The sequence below is a fragment of the Corylus avellana genome, chromosome ca5 (genome assembly GCF_901000735.1).
Source record: "Corylus avellana chromosome ca5, CavTom2PMs-1.0".
Taxonomy (NCBI): Eukaryota; Viridiplantae; Streptophyta; class Magnoliopsida; order Fagales; family Betulaceae; genus Corylus; species Corylus avellana.
In genome coordinates this window covers 27,275,690-27,296,005 of record NC_081545.1, presented here as the reverse complement: position 1 = coordinate 27,296,005, position 20,316 = coordinate 27,275,690, and the positions used below count along the sequence as shown (strand labels likewise).

The following is a 20,316-nucleotide window of genomic DNA, read 5'->3' as shown; positions in this document are numbered from 1 at the left end:
ATACATCAAACTACCAAAGTGTGCTAAAAAATCACTTTTTTATTATATTCTTATAATACCCTTATTCTCTTAAAAACTAAACCAAAACTATTTTTTAAACCAAAAAAAAAAGAGCAAGGGGTGGATAAATTTTTTGGCAACAAATAAAAAATTAGTCATAGTAGTTAGCATAAATGACAAATTGCTCGTGCCGTATAAAAAATAGGGATAAATAAAAAATTAGACCAAGTATGTGGCCTAAATTATAAATTGCTCAATGTCGTATGAAAGTGAACTTAAAGTTGCTTGGACATGCTAAAAAAAGCCTTGGGATATAAATTCCCTTGGGGGTTGGGGGTTGTGTCAATTGACAAGTGGATATGCAATGATAGCCCAAATGCTTGGGGTTTACCCGTGTAATGTATTAATGCAATATAATCTTAAATCCTATGATTAGCTCTGTGTATACAAAATTTCTCCTCTTTAACTATTAAAAAAAAATTAAAAGAAAAATCAGTTTTTCAATATTTGTTATGAACAGATATGGCTTAATATATATAGAAAATCGAAAAACAAGTTGTCTTTCAGATCACATGACCGATATTGAGGTCCCTTTAATAATTCCTCCATCTTCTCTTATTTTCTACAATTTAATTTATCTTTTCTCTGGTCTCTGCTCTCTTGTAAGTGCTGATGAGTGGCAATTAGAGGATTCAATATGATTTGAATAAAATAGTCCAACAAAGGTGAAGGTGATTGATTTTAAGTTAACACAAATTTTAAAATCTAAAAAGATATAAATATTAAAAGAGTGTTAAAAAGAATGGTCGGTCTGGTTTGTTAAAGCTTGGGGCACATTATCGTTTATACAGCCTGGCCTTGATTGGTGTTAACGTTAAACAAATAAAAACGTTGTGCATAGGGGTATATATATACGTCGCTCAAGAAAAGTACTGGAAAAGCTAGCGTATAATATACCCCGAACAAAACTCATAATAATAAGACGCCTATAGTAATGTTGAAATATATATATATATATATATATATATATATATATATATATAGAACAACTCTTGTACAAGAGGTCGTAGATTCCAGACAAATTAGCATCATAAAGTAAAACATGCATGTGTGATTTAAGAACGTATGTGTTTGTTGAGATCATGTACAATTGACATATTAAAAGGGACACAAATTCTGCAACTCATCATGGTTTGGCTAGAAAAGCCTTAAAATATGTTATAGATAATGTTTGAATATAAGAAATTCTAACTAATATCTACGGTTTTGTAACTAGCGAACAAATTGCCTCTGATTGATGTGTTTTTTTTTTTTTATCAATAAAGAATATATTTAACGTGTGATACCCAGAACAAAACCCATAACGCTAGAGAGGTTGTAGATTCCTTTTAATACCACAGACAAAATTAGCATCACAAAGTAAAACATGTGTGTTTGGAATTTGGAAATATTGGTAGAACATGAATTTCCTGCTTGTGTCTTTTTTGACAAGCAATGAATTGAGGAACACACACACACACACACATATATATAATATATATATATATATATATAACAAAAATTAACGTTCTTTTATTATTATTTTTATTTAATTGCGTAGTACTGTGTGACAAACTCTATCCTTCCATACTCCATAGGCAGAGTCTAATTAATTCGAACATTCTTGACCTAAAAAATTAATTAAGACAATATTCCTAATACAATTATACATGTCTTAGGAAACATTAGAACCAATATTGTCTAATACTGATTGGAGCAGTCCGAATAGCATGAATCCACGTGACTTCCCACCTCATGCGAATCTGTGATCACATGAACACCACAATATGAGATTGTTATTTTATTTAAAAAAAAAAAAAAAAACCTAAAAATTTGAGTTCCGATGGAGGTCTAGCAATTTAAAAATGACAAACTCAAACTCAAAAAATGATATATGATTTTAAAAAAGGAAAATCATTTTACGAAAATTAATTAAAGAAGCTTTTTCAATCAAATCGAAAATATTTTCGGTTGACTATTATTTACCTTCGCACCAAATTAATATTTTCTACCAACCATTTTACTTACATTGAAACAAACAAAACAAAGGGTAATATGCATGCATGGGAATGAAAATGAAAATCTCATATATATATATATATATATATACCTGCAGGCTTGAAGTTGGCAATCTTTGATTTTGCACAATTGTGAGTACAATCAGAGACATGAGAAGGTGGTAAAAATCTGCATTCTATCATGCACAGATCGAAGCAAACGGCAAAGGGAATAGGAGTGATTTTTAGTTTCAACACACATTTCGCTCCGCACTTGAGAGCGCAATGACCCGTCTTTTTACCGAAAGGCAAATGGAAATGGAGGGAGGCAGTAGGGTGATCAACTGCTTCCACCGCAACAAGCAAAAGCAATATCATCGCAACCACAGCTTTTTTTGCACTGCTTCCCTCCATTTTCTCCTCTATTTTCTTTATTAATTACTCCCACTCGATCTTCTTAAGTTTTTTCGGTTGTCTGGCGGCTGAATCTGAAAATTACCGCTATTTATAGAGTAATTCGATCTAATCCGTCTATGTCAACATTAATTACGGCTATCAACTCATTTATTATTATTCTTATTTATTTATGGAAATTTGTTGACTAATATCTACGCCAGATTTATGTATTTTTTTAGATTTGGTAACTTATTAATTTGATTCCTTTTCCTAGATTCTTGATTCTTGAAGTTTCATTTATTGGAATAATTTTAGGAGGCTTATTTGTGTCCTACTAAGAATGATGTGGCTATTAAAATTACATCTTGATCAAAATTCAATAATGATCAATCACAAGCCCAATAGTGATTTTAATAGTCACATTATTCTTAGTAGGATACAAGTAGGCCTCCTATAATTACTTCATTTATTGGGAGATGGCCGGCTCTCCTCCTATTTCAAATTCTACCATTTTCTTCTATTTTTATTAAAAATAATAAGACATATATATATATATATATATATATATATATAAATGTACACGTTTATATAATATATTTGTTAACCTTAATTTAGGTAACATAATAAATCCAGCCAACCGTTTTACAGTTGCCTTGATCATTTGAGAATTAGAAAGGGAAAGCAAAATTATATCCTAAACTTAGTTGTCTTGATGAGAAAAGGAAGAGCACATTTACAATATCGTAGCAACAACGTGTTTAGCTGTTTTTTTTTTTTTTTTTTCAGTCCAATTTCAATGAATTTGTACTTGTACTCATGGTTATAAAGTGCAAGCTAATCATTTTATTTCAAAAATAAAGACCACAAATAAATGTTTTTATTTATAGAAATGGTTATTTGATCAATGCTAAGGACCATCTTTTTTTTTTTTTTTATCCTCCTAAAGTTGAGGTGGTTTTTAAAATTACCATTAAATTTTAGATGAATCATACTTGAATTTTGATCAAATGGTGATTTTAAAAGTCACATCAACTTTAGTAAGATTAAAAGATGTTCCCTAGCATTAATCTATTATTATTATTATTATTATTATTATTATTATTATATTTAAATATTTCCGTCTCCAAGGATAGCTCAATTGGCAAGGAACCACGCATCATGAAACAAAAGTCACTAATTTAAATTCCTCTTTTGTGCGAACATATAAAAAAATAAAAAAATATTTCCATATATTTGATATCCAGAAATAGCTTGTAATTGAAGCATTCATTCAGGATACATTATCATTAATTTTTGTCGCGAATGTGATAAAACATTCACCAATGAACATACTAAAATTAAACTACTTTTATTATGCTTATAGTTACATCATATATATATATATATATATATATAATTACATTATTACAAACTTTATCCTTCCTAGGACTAGGTATCACTTAAATTAGTGACCATAAGAGTATTTTCGCTCACCGAACCAAAAAAGTTAGTTAAGTTGGTTAATCAACCGACTTCATGCCAACAAGAATAAATTTTGCAATTATTTCGGTTAACTCAGTGAAGGTGAAATGTCGGTCAGTTAAGTTGTTTAGTAGTTGCCTTTTTATATTGGGCCAAAATGGATATTTTTGTGGCTCAAATTATTTTATTTCGGGCTAAACAAATGTTTATTTGATATGTTTTTGGGGTTAACAAGTTAAACAAAAAACTATTGAGGGTCAAAGTCAGTTAAGTCAGTATGTTTCGGTTAACCCATGAAATAAAAATTATATCACCTACTGAATCAAAACAACATCAAAACAATTTTTTTTTTTTTTATTTTGACTACCGACCACCGAAAGTCGATAAGCGGTTGGTAGATACCAATCGAATATTCTGTCCACCCTTAATCCTAGGGGCAGCAAAACAGGTTGGTGTGTCGGGTTCGTGTCAACCCGCTTGATCCGCTAACCAGTTAAGGGTCAACCCGAATATGACCCATTAAATAAAAGGCTGACACGACACGACTCATATAACCTCTTTAGCTAACAAGTCATGCCGGGTTGACCTAACCCAACACTACCCATATGACCATTTAGCCGCAATAGACACAAAACATACAAGTTAAATCATATTAGCTTTCTAGGTTATGGTATATTCATCAATAGTGACTTCTATTAAAAAAATATGGAGTAAGAGATATACATATGAGTGAAAGTTGTCCAACAATGGGGATTGGGTTTGGTTGGAAATCAAGCACCCAAGAATCATTCAATACAAGATTAGTTGTACCATATGAGATTTGGAGGCAGGCCCCCTTCCATAGCCACGAGGCCGTTGGCGAGAGCGTGGCTTGAAGAAAGAGAAGCATTTCAGAGATATTTGCATTTCAAATTCAGAATATTTTGATGCCTTTGAGCCTCCTGTACAAAGATCTTTCTATCTTCGGCCTTTCATACAAAACTCCAATGCTTCGTTCACTACGCCAAACAGCTATCTTGAGTTAAACTATGATTTCCCAATCTCATTCTAAAAGCGCCATGTTTGCCTTGGATGCCCCTAAGAAATGATAAAAATCATTTTTCGTTTAATTTTCACTTATTTTCGTATGGTGAATTCACTATTAAATTTATGTGAAATCCATATAAGTCCACAAATTCAATAATGAATTTATTGACAAAGAGATGAATAAAAAATGTTGAAAGAATTATATGTAACATGTCTCGAACGCCCCTTGAGACGTCTCCTCCTGAATCACTCCAAGCCAGACCAACTTTCAACCTTTCCATCTCTTCACTTCTCCTCTTACGTATCCAAGCTCAGGTTATGTCTGAAAACTGAAGGTACAGGACACATGCCTTGAGTTTTAGCCACGAAAAAAATCTAAATAAAATATCATATCCAGTGATAAGAAGGAAGGATGAGAAAGGATCTCATTAGGGAAAGTTGCGGCCAGAGGAGAAGTGTCCAACAGGGCTACCATTAGCTTTGAGGACTACAAACTGAAGATGGAGTTCGAGAGTCTTCTACTCTTCTTTAGGTTTTAGAGTTTTATTTTTTATTTTTTAAAAAAATATATGGGTCTAACGGGTTTACCCTCGAGTCAATCAGGTTGACTCGTTTATCACGTTCCATTTATGATCCTAACCCGTTTATGTCAAACTCCAACTCTATAACTTTGTGTCAGATTCGTAGGTCATGTAAAAAATTGTCAACCCTACCTAATCCTTCCATACGGCATACTTTGCATAGGCCGAGTTTAATACATTTCCCATACAGTTATACAAGTCTTTAAAAACATTAGAGCTAATGTCTAAGAGCATTCACAACATTTACCCTATAACTGATTATCTTCTCTAAATATAAGAAAATTTTCAAAAAATACTATAAAAACCCATTTGCAACAACTTCCCTATATGTTTAATTACTAAACATTGGGTATACTACAGTGTTACCCAATGTATAAAGAAGTTCTTCCCTATATCCTTTATTTTAAGAGTAATATTATAAAGAAGACTCATATCTTTCTTGTGCATGTCCTCCCAAAATTGATGTAACTCTTAAAATGTGCTTTGCGGACATGGATTATACAATAAGAAATGCCTATCACCTTGCAACCTCATGCACTATGCTTGATAAAGGGGATAGCTAGTTCAAATGCAAGGTGCTACACTGATACTTGAAAAAGTAAATGAAAAATGAAAGTGCCAAGTGTGGTTAAAATGTTTATGTGGAGAGCTTGTAATAATGCTTTGCCGACTAAAGCTAATTTGTTTAAAAAGAAAATATTGCATGATTCTTTATATCCTATTTGTGGATTGGAGGAGGAAAATACGGAACATATATTATGAAATTGTCCACAATTAATTGTTAAGTATGAAACAACTATTTATTTATGGTGAATTATTATAATTCCTAGTCCCTCTAACCCCTAAATTCCCCTAGTTAGCATATCCTAGGAGCATATTCTTAATTAATTAGGTAACATCTTAAATTAAAGTTAACCATTAATTGTCTTGATAAAAAGGGAAAGAAAAAAAAAAAAAAAACTGTACAGTACTAAGCCTCCTTAAATAAAAATAAATAAAATAAACTCCCTTGGGGGTTGTCTCAATTGACAAGTGGATAGGCTATGACAGCTCAAATGCTTGGGGTTTACCTGTGTATTAATGCAATATAATCTTTTTTTTTTTAAAGAATGCAATATAATCTTAAATCCTATGATTAGTAGATGTGTGTATACAGGGTTAATTCTTCTCTTTAATTACTAAAAAAATCAGCGTTTCAATATTTGTATGAACAAATATGGCACATAACAAATATGGCTTAATATATGTAGAAAATCTAAAACAACTTATCTTTCAAAATCACATAACCCATATTGTGGTCCCCTTAACAATTCCTCCATCTTCTCTTATTTTCTCCAATTTAATTTATCTTTTCTTTGGTTTCTCTCTTGTAAGTGCTGATGAGTGGCAATTAGGGGATTCAATATCAAACATTTGAATAAAATGTTGCAACAACAGTGAAGGATTAATATCGCTAACTGCAAATTAGGAAGGAATTTTGGAATTGTTGGATTAGTTTGCGATGGGCCGATGGCTGAGTGAAGGAAATTCTTTTATTAATTTTACTCATGATATTCTAAAATTGTATAATATTAATTTTCACTCACCGAACCCCTAAATTCCCCTATAATATCCTAAGAGCATCATTCTTAATTAGGTAACATAATAAAATTAACAATTAATTAACATCATAAAAAAAGTACTGGAAAAACGTGTGATACCTCAAACAAAACCCATAAGGCCATAACTCTGGAGAGGTCGTAGATTTTAGCATCACAAAGTAAAACATGTGTGATTGGAAATATTGGTAGAACATGAATTTCCTGCTTGTGTCTTTTTTGACAAGCAATGAAGAACACACACACACATATATATATATAGAGAGAACAAAAATTAACGTACTTTTATTATTATTTTTATTTAATTGTGTAGTACTGTGTGACAAACTTTATCCTTCCATACTCCATAGGTTGAGTCTAATTAATTCGAACATTCTTGACCTAAAAAATTAATTAAGACAATATTCGTAATACAATTATGCATGGCTTAGGAAACATTGGAACCAATATTGTCTAATACTAATTGGAGCAGACCGAATAGCATGAATCCACGTGACTTTCCACCTCATGCAAATTTGTGATCACATAAACACCACAATATGAGATCCTTATTTTATTTAAAGGCAAAAAAGAAAAAACCTAAAAAAAAAAAAAAATGCTTGTCAGGGTTAGCTCGAATGGTCACCCGTTTGGTGTAAATACCAAGAGGTCAACTGTTCAAGTCTCCTTAATTACCTAATACATTATTCTTGCAAGCTGGTTCGTGTATTCAGGGTTTTACCCAACAGGGATTTCCAATTACATTGGGCTTACTTGAAATGCACCAAAAAAATGATTCTTAACATTAAATTGCATGTATATGTTAAGAGTTCATTAACTTATTATTATAAAACTCATATGGCATATCCAGACATGCCCCATTATCATTAGAAATGCACATGCCACAATTTGAGCCAAACCCATTACACCATATACGGAAATGGTAATATCCATAACAAAATGAACTTCCGCTCGGACATACCCACCGGCATGGCACAAACAAACAACAACAATAACATGAATACCCCAGAATCAAAATTATCCGATTTACATACACTACTAACACCCAAAACCAAGTGGCCTAATTTGTTGGACATAGCATACCGTATGGGCACGAACATTGAATAATAACATGAGTAATCAAAATCAGAATAATCCCATTTTGCAGTCACGGTATTTGGCATTCAAAAAGATAACAAAGTTGATGCCAAATCCAACAAGCACAAACCTCACTACCAGAGGATATTCAAAATTCTAATCAACCACAAAAATAAAAAATAAAAAATAAAAAATAAAAAACCTTGGGAGGAAGCAAGGTGTCGATATCGGCATCGGAGGCTCTAGGAAAGAGGTCTTTGACGGTTCGTCTAAGCTTCTTCCTGTCTGCCCCCTACAGTCTCTGGTGTGACTTCGCCTCCACTTCTCTCTCTCTCTCTCCCTCAGTCTCTGTGTGTGTGTAGGGACGTTGAGGGATAGGAAAGTTCCGAAAAAAAATATAGCGGTGTGTAAATTTAGAGAGAGATTTTTTTTTTTTTGTCTCTCTCATAAGGATGATAAACTGTTAAGGATTGTAAATTGAGTTTTATTTTTTTCTTTTACATATTTGCATGTGGTAGGAAAATTGGTGATTCGAACAAGTAACCTCCTTATGAAACGTGATTTTCGGCCAATTGAGCTACAAATTGGAGACGTTAAATCGAGTATTTAATTTGAAGTATCCTTCACCAAACACTGCATTAATTTATGTTTTTTTTTTTTTCAATCCCGTAAATAATAATTTTTCAGACATAATTCACAAAAAAAATAAAATAAAATAACTCTCAAATTTTTTTCTTCTTAAAAGTTGAGGTTTAAAGAGAAAATTTTGATTCCCCCAAGTGATGATGCTACAATTAATAACCACACCTATTAGAGCATCTCCAGCACTTGATGGCTATTTTAGCCATTCAAAATTAACTTTTTTAGTTTAGCTATTATTTTTTCACAATGAACTCTAGCAGACTCTCTATTTTACAATCTATTTTTTTATTAATAATAGGAGAGAGAAGAGAGGAGAAAGAAAAAATAAAAATTGTTTACAATGTGATATAGTGAACTTTCAAATATGAAAGTTCACTGTAGCAAATTTTAGGAAAATTACTATTCTAGAAGGTCTTCTGGAGCACCAAAATTGCTAAATTTAACTTCAAAATTAGTTTAAAAGTCTTGCTAGAGATGCTCTTAGGTAGTTGTGTGAGTTACAATAGCCCTCAAATTAGGATACAACTTTATTCATCTCAACAATAGAAATAGAGTTATAGGATCAAGTGGGCATAGTCTAGAATGCACATGCCACATGTTTGTCATTTTTTAAAACCGGTGGCTATGTCGTACAAGTATGGCGGTGTGTAAATTTGATTCACACAAAAAGAAAAGTCATTATTTTTATGAAAATAGTAACAAATACAATACAAAGAAAAAAAAAATTAAAAAAAAAAAAAAGCCTTTCAGACTCAACCCTATCAACTAATTAAAAAAAAAAAAAACCCATTCTACGGATTAAAAAAAACCCAATCAACTAATTAAAAAAAACTCAAAAAAGCCCATTAACATAATTTCCAAACCCGTCCGGTTCTCACCCACCTCATGCGAATAATAGATATTGTATGCAGGTGACGGGTTAAAATATTCAAACCCGCATGGTGCAGGGCGGATGCTAGAAATGGGCAATGCCCGCACTGCTCCGAGCTGCTCCCAGCCCTAGCTCAGTAACCCTAAAGACTAACTATATAAACCCCTGTTATCTCGAAGCAACTCCACCAGCTGCGCCTCCCTCTCTCTCTCATATCTCTGATCTCCATTCTCGTTGATCACTGACCCGACCGATCACAGATCACTCCATTCTCTCTCACTCACCAGTTTCGTTGAGATCTCTGTCTCATGGAAGAATCGCCTGAGATTCCGAAATTATTTGAATCCATTCCTCGTATACCAAAATTCCAAAGTTTTATGGATTTTTTGACGAATGAAGAGATTGACCTTATTATTCTAAAGGCAAGATTTCGAAGATTCTTGACTACTGGTGCGTCGTGGACTACTTATGTAAGTTTTTACTATAATTGTTTTGTTTTATTGTTTTTTGTGAATGATTTGAATATTCTGCCTTCCTTAGTCAATTGAGCATTGGACATTTGTATTTATAAAATATAATTTGTTTGAAATATACAATTTATCTAAAAAGATAAGAATCTACAATTGAAGATTGAAGAGATGAGACACCTAATCTACTGTAACAACCTTTATGATAATGAGCCTTATCTAAGATAACAAGTTTATATAAGTTTAAACTTTGAAGTTGATTATCAATCTTTGTTGTGATTATCCTTTACGTTTAGTATGTAACTATAAATTTATTTTTCATACAGAATCTTGACCAATGGTTGTTGCATCAAAAACGATCTTGGCATTGGAATATAGTTACTTACTCTGGCAACAAAATAACGGGATTTGATGAAGATGGAAAACACATTTTAAGACAAATAGCTCACAATCTACGGAGTCTTCACCTTGGAGGCTATTACTGTGGATCTCTATTCAAAAGCATCTGTATAAGTCATGGTTTGAATAGTCATGATTTGAATGCAACATTTTCTACCCTTCCTGTTAAGGCGAAAAATGATGATGATCTGATGCAAGGTATTATGAACGACACACTACAGTTTAGATCCCTTGTGGCAAAGATTATCGAAATCGAATCGAGGGATAAAAAAAAAGGGAGTCTGTCTATTGGTATATTATTATTTTTCTCAGAAATTTTTAAGGATAGGCTTAAATCGAAGGAATTACAAGAGGTGAAAGACTATAGTTTTTGGCAAATGTTTCATCCCGTCTTCTTCGATTCCAGTAACCGCACTAATTTTATGCACTTGATAGCTCAATACCGGGAGATAAATTGTGATGCGTTTGATAAAAACTTAAATCTGTGTAATGACGCATATGAGCTAGCTGGTTGGACTGACAAAGTTTCTAAAAAAAGTTTGGTTTATGAATTTTTGACGCGCAATTCCCATTTAAAAGGACCTCACTATATCAATAGTATTCCAACGCTTATTCGGAACACGCTCGTGCACTTCAAGGATGGCAATGAGGTAATTTGTTTTTAATTCTTTTAATTAAATAATTTAGTTTCATATATTATAATAATGCAGTTTTTATTTGGTATTTATTGACAGGGAATGAAGCAGAAGGGTCATGAAGAAATTGAGAACGCTATTAACAAGGAACTTCCAGATATTTGTGCTAAATTGTTGGATTGCCTTATGAGGAATTTGAATCATCCCCTAGTTTCGTTGGATGCAGGCTGGTTGACCTCTTCGAGAGTAAGCCTATGGGACTCTATACACGACCATATGAGTAAGAAAATTTATCACCAAATTTTTATTTATTTTTTCTTTCTTTCTTTTTAATGTTACTATGTAATGTAAATTTAAAAATGACAAATATGTGAACAGGGTACACGAAATGATGAAAGGAGGGTGAATCGCATTGGAAGTGCAGAGGCTATTTTGGAGATGTATTCCAAAAAGGTGTTTTTTTTTTTTCATGTACAAATTCTAAAAACGTTATAGGCTTCAAAATTATGCATGTTCATTTCCACCGAGCATGTTGGGAAAGTCTCTGGCGAGAAGAGAAGTGTCCAACAAAACTACCATTAGCTTAAGACTGAAGAGTTTGAGAGTCTTCTACTCTTCTTTAGATTTTAGAGTTTTAATGTAAAAATATGGGTGTAAAAAATTGTTAGTCCTACTTAATCCTTCCATACAACATAGGCTGAGTCTAAGACATTCCCCACAGTTATACAAGTCTTTAGAAGCATTAGAGCTAATGTCTAAGAGCATTCATAACAGTTATCCTATAGTTGCTTCTCTTCTCTAAAGTACTTTTATTGTTCTTATAATTACATCATCAAAAAAAAATTACTCTTATAATTACATGATGACAAACTTTATTCTTCCTTACTCCATAGGCTGAGTGCAGGGATGGAGGGAGTGGGTACTCGTATAGGCCATAGGCCCATAGCCCCCCCTCAATTCCTAAGCAGAAGAAAGTTACAAGGTATAATTTTTTTTTTAGCCAACTGGTCCTTAGTAATAATTTTTTTTAGCTCCTAACCCCTACCTGTAATAATTTCTGACTCCGTCTCTACCCCCGAGTAGAAATAGAAGTAATATATACACCTATAATTTGCTCACAATTACTCACTAAAAGCCCCAAAAGGACAGCTGTTGTGGAACTAGCCCATGCTCCCAAGCCCACTTCTTAAATTTCTGATTTTGTCGGAAGCCCAACAGCTATTTAATTCCTTATCTTTCGTTTGAAATCTTATGGACTGATCACTGATGTGATATAATGGTAAAAGAAAAAACTTTATTTAGTTCATAATTATCATAAACAAGAAATAAGAAACATTGTACAAACGGTCCTATTTCCTACGTTGTCATCATGATTGCTTTGTCTTACTAAAATGTTCTAATGTTGGCACGATTGTGGATGGGGTAGATTCCTTTTAGATTTCTGTGAGTCGGTGACACTACCTGCAATATTTGATCTGTTTTTGTCTCAAAGAGATGGTGCCACTGATTTCAAACAAAAGTAGCCTTTCAGCCAAAATACTTGCAGAGTCGGCACCCAATTTTGCTGGCCTCTGATGGAGAACCAATGCCACGTTGGTCTCATATGGCAATTGAGGGTTGAGAAGCAAGGACTTGTCTACTTATTCTTCTGAGACAAGGAGAAAGGTCTATTATTACAATAAGGAGTCTATATTCCAAGTCCTAGTTTATGTTATAGTCCTTTATTAATTAATCTTTCTAGTTCTTTTACATGGATTTCTTTTCTTATCTTATCTTATAAATAGGGGATAGTAGTTGTAGTTTATTTTAAATAAAGAATTATTAAGCAAAAGCTTATTTGTGGTTTGCTTCCAACTCGAATTGAATTCAATTGTGGTTTCTTCTACCCCAAAGGAGTTATTGTGGTCTCTCCTACCCGAAATGAGTCATTATTATCAATAAATTTTTATTATTAGTTGTGGGTTCCATCGGCCTCTCTCTTTCTCATGATTTTCAAGATGCATGGCCCTTTGCAGTGCCCTTTGGAGATCTGGGTTGTGGGGGGAAGATCGATGGTTCAACCTGAATCTGCAGAGATTTTTTTTTTTTTTTTTTTTTTCTGCAAATGTTGATGTTTGTGTCGTGTGTAGGTGTAGCTATGTGCCATAATTGTACACTCGCCTTGTGAATGGCTTGTGAACAATTATGAATCGATCTTTGGTTTTATGGTTTCCAAACGATTTGGCTTAAAATTTCTTGGGGAGAGAGAATAAGCTTCAAACACATGCAGCTTGAACATGTTGTGAATCTGAATGACGGTTCCGATCATACAATTTGACAATTTGTTGCTCAAATTATTTGGGTTGCAAAAAAAAAAAAAAAAACAGCAGAGAAGCTAAACAACAGAAAATAAGAAAACAATGAAAAATACATAGTAAAGCAAAAGGCAAAAAAGCAACAGCAAAAACTCTTCGACAACAGCAACGGTAAGAGGTGCAGGGATGGGACATGGGAGGGCAAGGGCAACCGCAATTTTATCTTCTTTTTTTTTTACACTCGCACATATATATATTCAACAATTTTCTTAGTCTATCATCACATTGCTACACTCCCCCTTAAATGGAAACACTTTATCAATCTTATGGGCCATCTTTAATATCACTTGTAGACTATGTGAGTTTTGCCTGCACCACACACCTTTGTCTCTATTCCATGGATTCTTGTTGTGCATGTACTATGATCCTTTTTTCTCTTTTATCAGGGATCCTCGTGGCCTCATTCATGCTCACAACTTGCACATTTGCTCTTACTCCATGAACCATTGTCAAGCCCATACCAATAACCTTTGCCTTTCATTCCAAGAACGATTATTCATGCTCCCACCTTGCATCTATTTGTCCGTACTCTATGGACCTTTTGCCTGTGCCTACGTTACTTCACCATTGGTTTTGATACTACTTGTTAAGAAGATTGATTCTTAAGAGAGTCTTTTAATGAGCCATAACGTAACATATTGAGACACCACACAACCAAAAGCTTAAGCCTATGGATTTGAGTCCCACAATACTATATTAACAACTCACATTTCTTACATATTTCCAACGTAAGACTCTATCATTTTAGACTCATATATATATATATATATATATACTCAACAAAATCAACATTAAATCAAAATCTAATAATAATATATCCCAGATTTAAAATCAACATCACTTTTTAAGATAAAGATAAAACAAAAATCTACGTATAGTATTACTCTGGGGCTTTGGTTGGAGCTTTGGATTGGCCCTTTGAGATTACTGACCGAGTACCGTTTACTTCTCTTCTCTTCTCTTCTCTTCTGTCAGTTCTGTGAAAGGAAATATTCAAACTTTTTGAAATTCAAATCCAACCTTTTATAGTAACCCGGCCCATGGATTGCCCTTTTTTAAGTGGAGATGTCATTTTCCAACAATGTGGGACAACTAGTACAGCTTCCCATTTTTTATACGCCCACTACAAAGAAGAAAGAAATCATTTTTATTGTTATTAAATCACAGAGTCCAACACCGACCGCAAACCTTTCTTCTTTTTCTAGAATGTTTCGGAAATTGGTGGTCTATTGCGTTCTGTATTCCTCTGAATTTTCTATTAAATCATAGACGAGAAAAGTTGAAATTCTCAAAATACTCTACTATATATATATATATATATATATTAATTTTTAATTATTTAAATAAGGTAATTTTGTAATTTTAAAATTTTTACATGAATATAAGTGACATTACAAACTTTTTTAAACTTTGATATTCGACGTTGAGAGTTTTTAAAGTTTGAAAGAATTATTGTAAATGTGATGAAAGATCAAAGAGTAAGTAAATAGAAATGCTACACATTTTCTGATATGGTTTTCAAAATTATCATTAATCAAAATCTAATATTATTCATTTCAAATTTAATGATGATTGTAAAAATCGCAAAAAAGTGTGACAGTAAGAATGTGGGAAATGCTATGTGCTCTTCTAGTGTTCTTCCGGTGTCCTCCTAACTGTGGTGTGGCTTTTAAAATCACTAATAGATTAAAATTCAATAATGATAATCTCAAATTTAACGGTAATTTTAAAAATCACATTACAGTTGAAATGACATCAGAAAAACACTAAAAAGACACTTAGCATTTCCCTAAGTAAAATCTCTCTATTGCAAGAGGGGACTCAATAACAATGTACTGATGCCCTATCTCTTGGTTTTGTCATTTTCTCCCATTGTTTTTTTTTTTTTTTTTTTTTTTTTTAGCACATACACAAACACTAGTACAGAATGTTCTGATTTGGAATAGGATCATTTCATCCTTAATAATTTGTTTTGTCCGTTTAATGGTGTACATAGTATCACTTAAAATTTTTAAATGACGTGACAATATATTTACCATTATATCTATAAAATCTAATATTAACCATAAAATAACTCCTCTCAATTTTACTTAAAATAAAAAATAAATATAAATTCTCAAATTTATCTGCGAGGGCTTCTTATATCTAATTGTTGATAGAGAAGAAAATTGGAGAAGAGTTCACAAATGTAGTGGTATTCTTACCATCAACATTAAAGCATTCTCACTTTTTATATTACATTATTCACTTTTTGCTATTAATCAAATAAAAAAAATCATTACAAAATAAAACTTTTCACTTTTTAATGCCATTTTTTTACTTTTCTATACTAATTAATATTCTTTTTCTTTTTAATTCTTTTTTTTTTTAAAACAAACAACTCCATTCAATTGGTTATAATAGATGGATATTTTTGTCTTTTCACTTTTTGAGGAGATAAAAATACCTCTCTATTATAACTAATTAGATAATTTCCAAAACAGGATCCTAATACTATTTTGCCTGGTGTTAAAAAATTAAAAAATTAAAAATAAAAATCTGTGGATCCAATAAATGTTGTAGCTCAGACAATGGCAATAATTGAATCAAAATGCCTGTTTGGGACCCCATTTTATTTATTTATGTAACGTGCCTGTATTGATTGGTGCCTCAAAAGGTAACCCCTGTGAGAATGAGTTATCAATTTTCATGAATTTCCCTATAATGGAATTCGAATAATTAGGACTGTTCAAATGGTGAGGTTATAACCGCACCGCTAACCGCTTATAATCGCTAATCGTCAAGCGTTAACCGCATTGTTAGGTGGTTATTAAAAATTGCTAACCGCCTAGGGTGATTGCAGTTAGCGGTTTTAGAGGTAGAGCAAAGCAATTATATAAAATATATATAACCGCCTAGGGTGTTTATATATATATATATATAATATTGATTTTTTCATTTGTAAATAACCGCCCAAGGCGGTTGCGGTTATAGCCAATAACCGCCGGTTATAACTGTTTGAGCACTCCTACCAGTAATATGACTCTAGTTGTTATATAGAAAATTATCTTAGGCAATAGTGGAGACAATTAGGGTGCTCCTTATCATCCCTGTCTCAATTTTTTTGAAAAAAAAAAAGAAAAAGAAAAATAAGGGCTTTTAAAATCCAAGATCTAATTAAATGTTAAAACAATAATTTTAAAGAGTAATTTTATATAAGGCATTTTTTTTTTTTTGACATGTTCACACAAGGGAAGGGGGAAGGAGGATTCGAACTAGTGACCTCCGCTTCATGAGGCGTGGTTCACAACCGATTGAGCTATCCCTTAGGGACTTTATATAAGACATTATTGTTCCACAACTATGTCGCAAAATAATGAGTGATCCAAAGGTTGATTAGGAGTCTAGGATGGTCAGTTACATAATAAAAACATAGCTTATAATATTACTCCTTTTAAAATAATTATGGTACGATTTTCTTTTTCTTCTTCTTTTTTCTTTTTCCCTTCCCATGCCAATGATGCCGAGGAGATTGTGGAAGGTATTGTCGTAGATGGTAGAGTTGGTGTTTTCCTTTTTCTTCTTCTCTTTTTTGCTAATATTATTATGTTATTTTGGGTTACTTCAAGTTAATGTAACAGTCAAGTATAAGTTATATGTAATATTATGGATATGTAGATTGTACGTAAGTAACGTAACCAAGAATTATATGTAATGCTTCATGTTATATGAGGAGTTTATAACAAATGTTTTTGTTTTGTGAGAAATTAGAGCTATGGTGTATTTATGATGGGGAGAATATTTTAAAATTTTCACTGTTGTGGCTTTTGTAAAATGTTTTATTATAATTTTTTATTTATTTTTTGCTGCGTAATTAAAGATTAGTGTAGTTAGCAGCGTCCCCAATTCCAATTGCTTTTATAGGAATTAGTATTTTGGGTCGTTACATTAGTACTTAGATTTGGTTATGGTCCGATCCTACTTGATTCTGAATTTTGGGTCACTCTAAGGCTCCGTTTGGTAATGGACTTGGCCTAAGTCCCAAAAATTTTTTTTTCTTAAAAAAAATTAAACTTCATAATATTCCTACTTTTTATATCACACTAATCACTTTTATTACTATTCAAACAAAACAACTCACTAAAAAAATAAAGTTTGTTCACTTTCCATACAAAAAATTCAGAACTTATATGTACTTTATATTACATCAATCACTTTAAAACCAAAAATCACTTGCCAAGTTCATTGCTGAACGAATGAGTTAGATCCCAATAGTTACCACTCACTCTGTTCTCTTTTTCATTTAATTTAATTTTTTTTCTTATTTAATTTAATTTTGTTTGGCTCCATCACTGATCTTAAGGTTCTAATCTATTATAATTATAAATTTATTAGCATCACCAGCTCCAGCTTAATCAACCTTTCACTTTCCATAATATCATTGTTTGATTCGAGCAAATCATATTACAATGATTTTGTTGCATTTTCAATTACTAAATCAGTGGGAGATATTGGGTGTGCATTCTTTTTCAATATTCATGCCATGATATTAACATTTTTTACTTTCCATAATAATGGAGTATATCAATAAATTATTGAAATGATTTTTTTTTTTTTTGGTTGTCATGTGATATAATAGTGAAAATAATTTTATTATTTTGTGAATATTTTATGTGTTGAATTGCTTATTAATACTTTTCCTAAATAAGTTACATTAGAGCTCAAAGACTTACTCTTTAAGCAAGAGGTATTAAAGCTTTATTTTTATTTTGGTTGGGAAGGAGAAATCAAGCGCAGCACCTGACCGCAATTGCAAGAATTTTCTTTTCTTTTTCTTATCTCCAACCTTTTTGCTCCAATTATTATTATTATTTTTTCTGGGCAGTTTTAAATAATTAAAACACAATAAAAGTTTAACATATAGATCCAGATCCACAAAAAAAAGAAAAAAAGAAAAAAGAAAAACAGTAAAAAAAAAGAAAAGAAAGAGAAAACAACACAGTTCGGCAGAGAGATTTAAAATTGAAAAAAAGGGGAAACAGAGTTAAAACAAGATTCAAAATCGAATAGAGAGAGAAAGTGGAGAGAGAGAGTGGTTGCTCTTTGCGCATTTCTTCTCCTCATGTTTTCCCTTTCGACTCGTTGAAATTCAAACCCTAAACACACGCAGAGAGAGAGAGAAAGAGATCTAATTCCCTCAGATCTCTCCGATTCCGTTCCCGTCTCTAAGGGTTTCACTCCGATCGATCCGTCTCCACCTCCTTTCCTCACGGTATTTTGGGGTTTTATTATCTGGAGGAAACTTTTAGTTAATTGTTGGGATCAGATCGGTGATCTTGGAAAAGCGGTTTGGTGTCGATGGAGGCGATCGAAGAGTTGGCTCAGCTCTCGGAGTCGATGCGGCAAGCCTCGGCTCTGCTTGCCGATGAAGACGTTGACGAAAGCTCAAGCTCCGGTTCTTCTAGAAGGGCATCCACTTTCCTCAATGTCGTAGCTCTTGGCAATGTTGTAAGTCCTCCTATTCATCTCTCTCTTCTTCTACTTCTCTTTTCATATGTGTGTGTGTGTGTGTCTTTATGTATTCTGTATCATTGTCTAGGTAGATTAGATTTATGTGTTTAGAGAGAGGGAGATCGCTTCGATTTGTCTATGCCTAAGCTTTTTTCGGTTTTGAATTCTGTATGTAAAGGGAGAGATATTTAGTATTCGGTTTTCAGTATTTGATGTGACCCTATATGTATATGTCTTAATGGCTCTGTGTTTTGAGTGGTTACTGTGACTTGATTCATGTAGTAGATTTGTATAAACGGCTTTTACTCTGAGGAACTGTGGTTCAATTACTCGAAAGTGTTATTGGGGCTTTTGACAACTATGGAGATAGAATTGGCCTTTGCTATTGATTAATTGCGTTTAACTGTTTTTGATATCTCATTTAGATAAATATTTTTTTAATATTTACTTGAAACGAGGGCATGTTGGATTTCAAATTGGGGTAAGCTTATTTCATACCTTTTGCCTTGGTGGTGGTGGCTACCAAACTTTGTATTTGAAAAGTGGAATTTCCAAATTTTTTGTGTATTTTGCGCTTACAAGGTAGAAGAAACTGTTTGAAGACCAACTCAGACTTGGGGTATCATTTAGTCTTATTGTATCCATTCTTATGCTGTCAAATATTGTTTTCACTGTTTGGAGATACTGATGTATTTGCCTTTTCTGTTACTCATTTTTTTCTTCTTTTTTATGGTGTGCCACAAATTGGATAGGGTGCTGGTAAGTCTGCAGTTTTGAACAGTTTAATTGGGCATCCTGTTCTGGTAAGTTTGGATTTTAAGTCGTTCCTTTATCTTTTTGATTATTTCTTATATTTTGTAGAACCGAGTTAAGCTTTATCTTTATTCTTAAGCTTTCTTTCTCTTCTTCATTCAGCCAACTGGTGAAAATGGTGCCACTCGAGCTCCCATAAGCATTGATTTACAGAGGGATGGATCTTTGAGCAGCAAATCAATCATTTTGCAGATTGACAATAAATCTCAACAAGTTTCTGCAAGTTAGTGCCAACAAATTTGTCTCTTATAACCATTACTTCATGTTTACAACTGCTTTTGTTCAATACGACAAATATCATAAGCTTCTTCTGAGGATGTCAACAGTATCACAACCTACCCTTGTGGTTCTAGAATGGTCAATAAAATATTCTGAGACAGTAACTTTGTGATGCCTTCATCACTTTCAATCCCTGTGTTATCAGGGTTTATGATAATGTAACAAATACTGGGGAATGCTTCAAATATCTA

The 20,316-nt window shown here is 32.7% G+C and overlaps 2 protein-coding genes across 3 annotated transcripts in view; both read left to right on the top strand.

Annotated features, from left to right (window-relative positions):
- LOC132182766 (uncharacterized) overlaps positions 1-13,154 on the top strand; it is a 15,048-nt gene extending 1,894 nt beyond the window's left edge. The window contains exons 1-4 of one of the 2 annotated variants that reach the window (XM_059596105.1): positions 9,761-10,158; positions 10,482-11,204; positions 11,289-11,469; positions 11,568-13,154. In XM_059596105.1, coding sequence (XP_059452088.1) covers positions 9,997-10,158; positions 10,482-11,204; positions 11,289-11,469; positions 11,568-11,581 — 1,080 coding nt within the window. In that variant the 5' untranslated portion in view covers positions 9,761-9,996 and the 3' untranslated portion in view covers positions 11,582-13,154. Of the gene's footprint in view, positions 1-9,760; positions 10,159-10,481; positions 11,205-11,288; positions 11,470-11,567 lie in introns of those variants that run through there. The other variant, XM_059596104.1, reaches the window with a different exon arrangement.
- Positions 13,155-18,555: 5,401 nt separating this feature from the next.
- LOC132182061 (dynamin-2A-like) lies at positions 18,556-20,074 on the top strand. Its single transcript, XM_059595268.1, has 3 exons — positions 18,556-19,030; positions 19,786-19,836; positions 19,949-20,074. The coding sequence occupies exons 1-3, from the start codon at positions 18,881-18,883 to the stop codon at positions 20,072-20,074; spliced, it is 327 nt and encodes a 108-aa protein (XP_059451251.1). The 5' UTR covers positions 18,556-18,880.
- Positions 20,075-20,316: the final 242 nt, after the last annotated feature.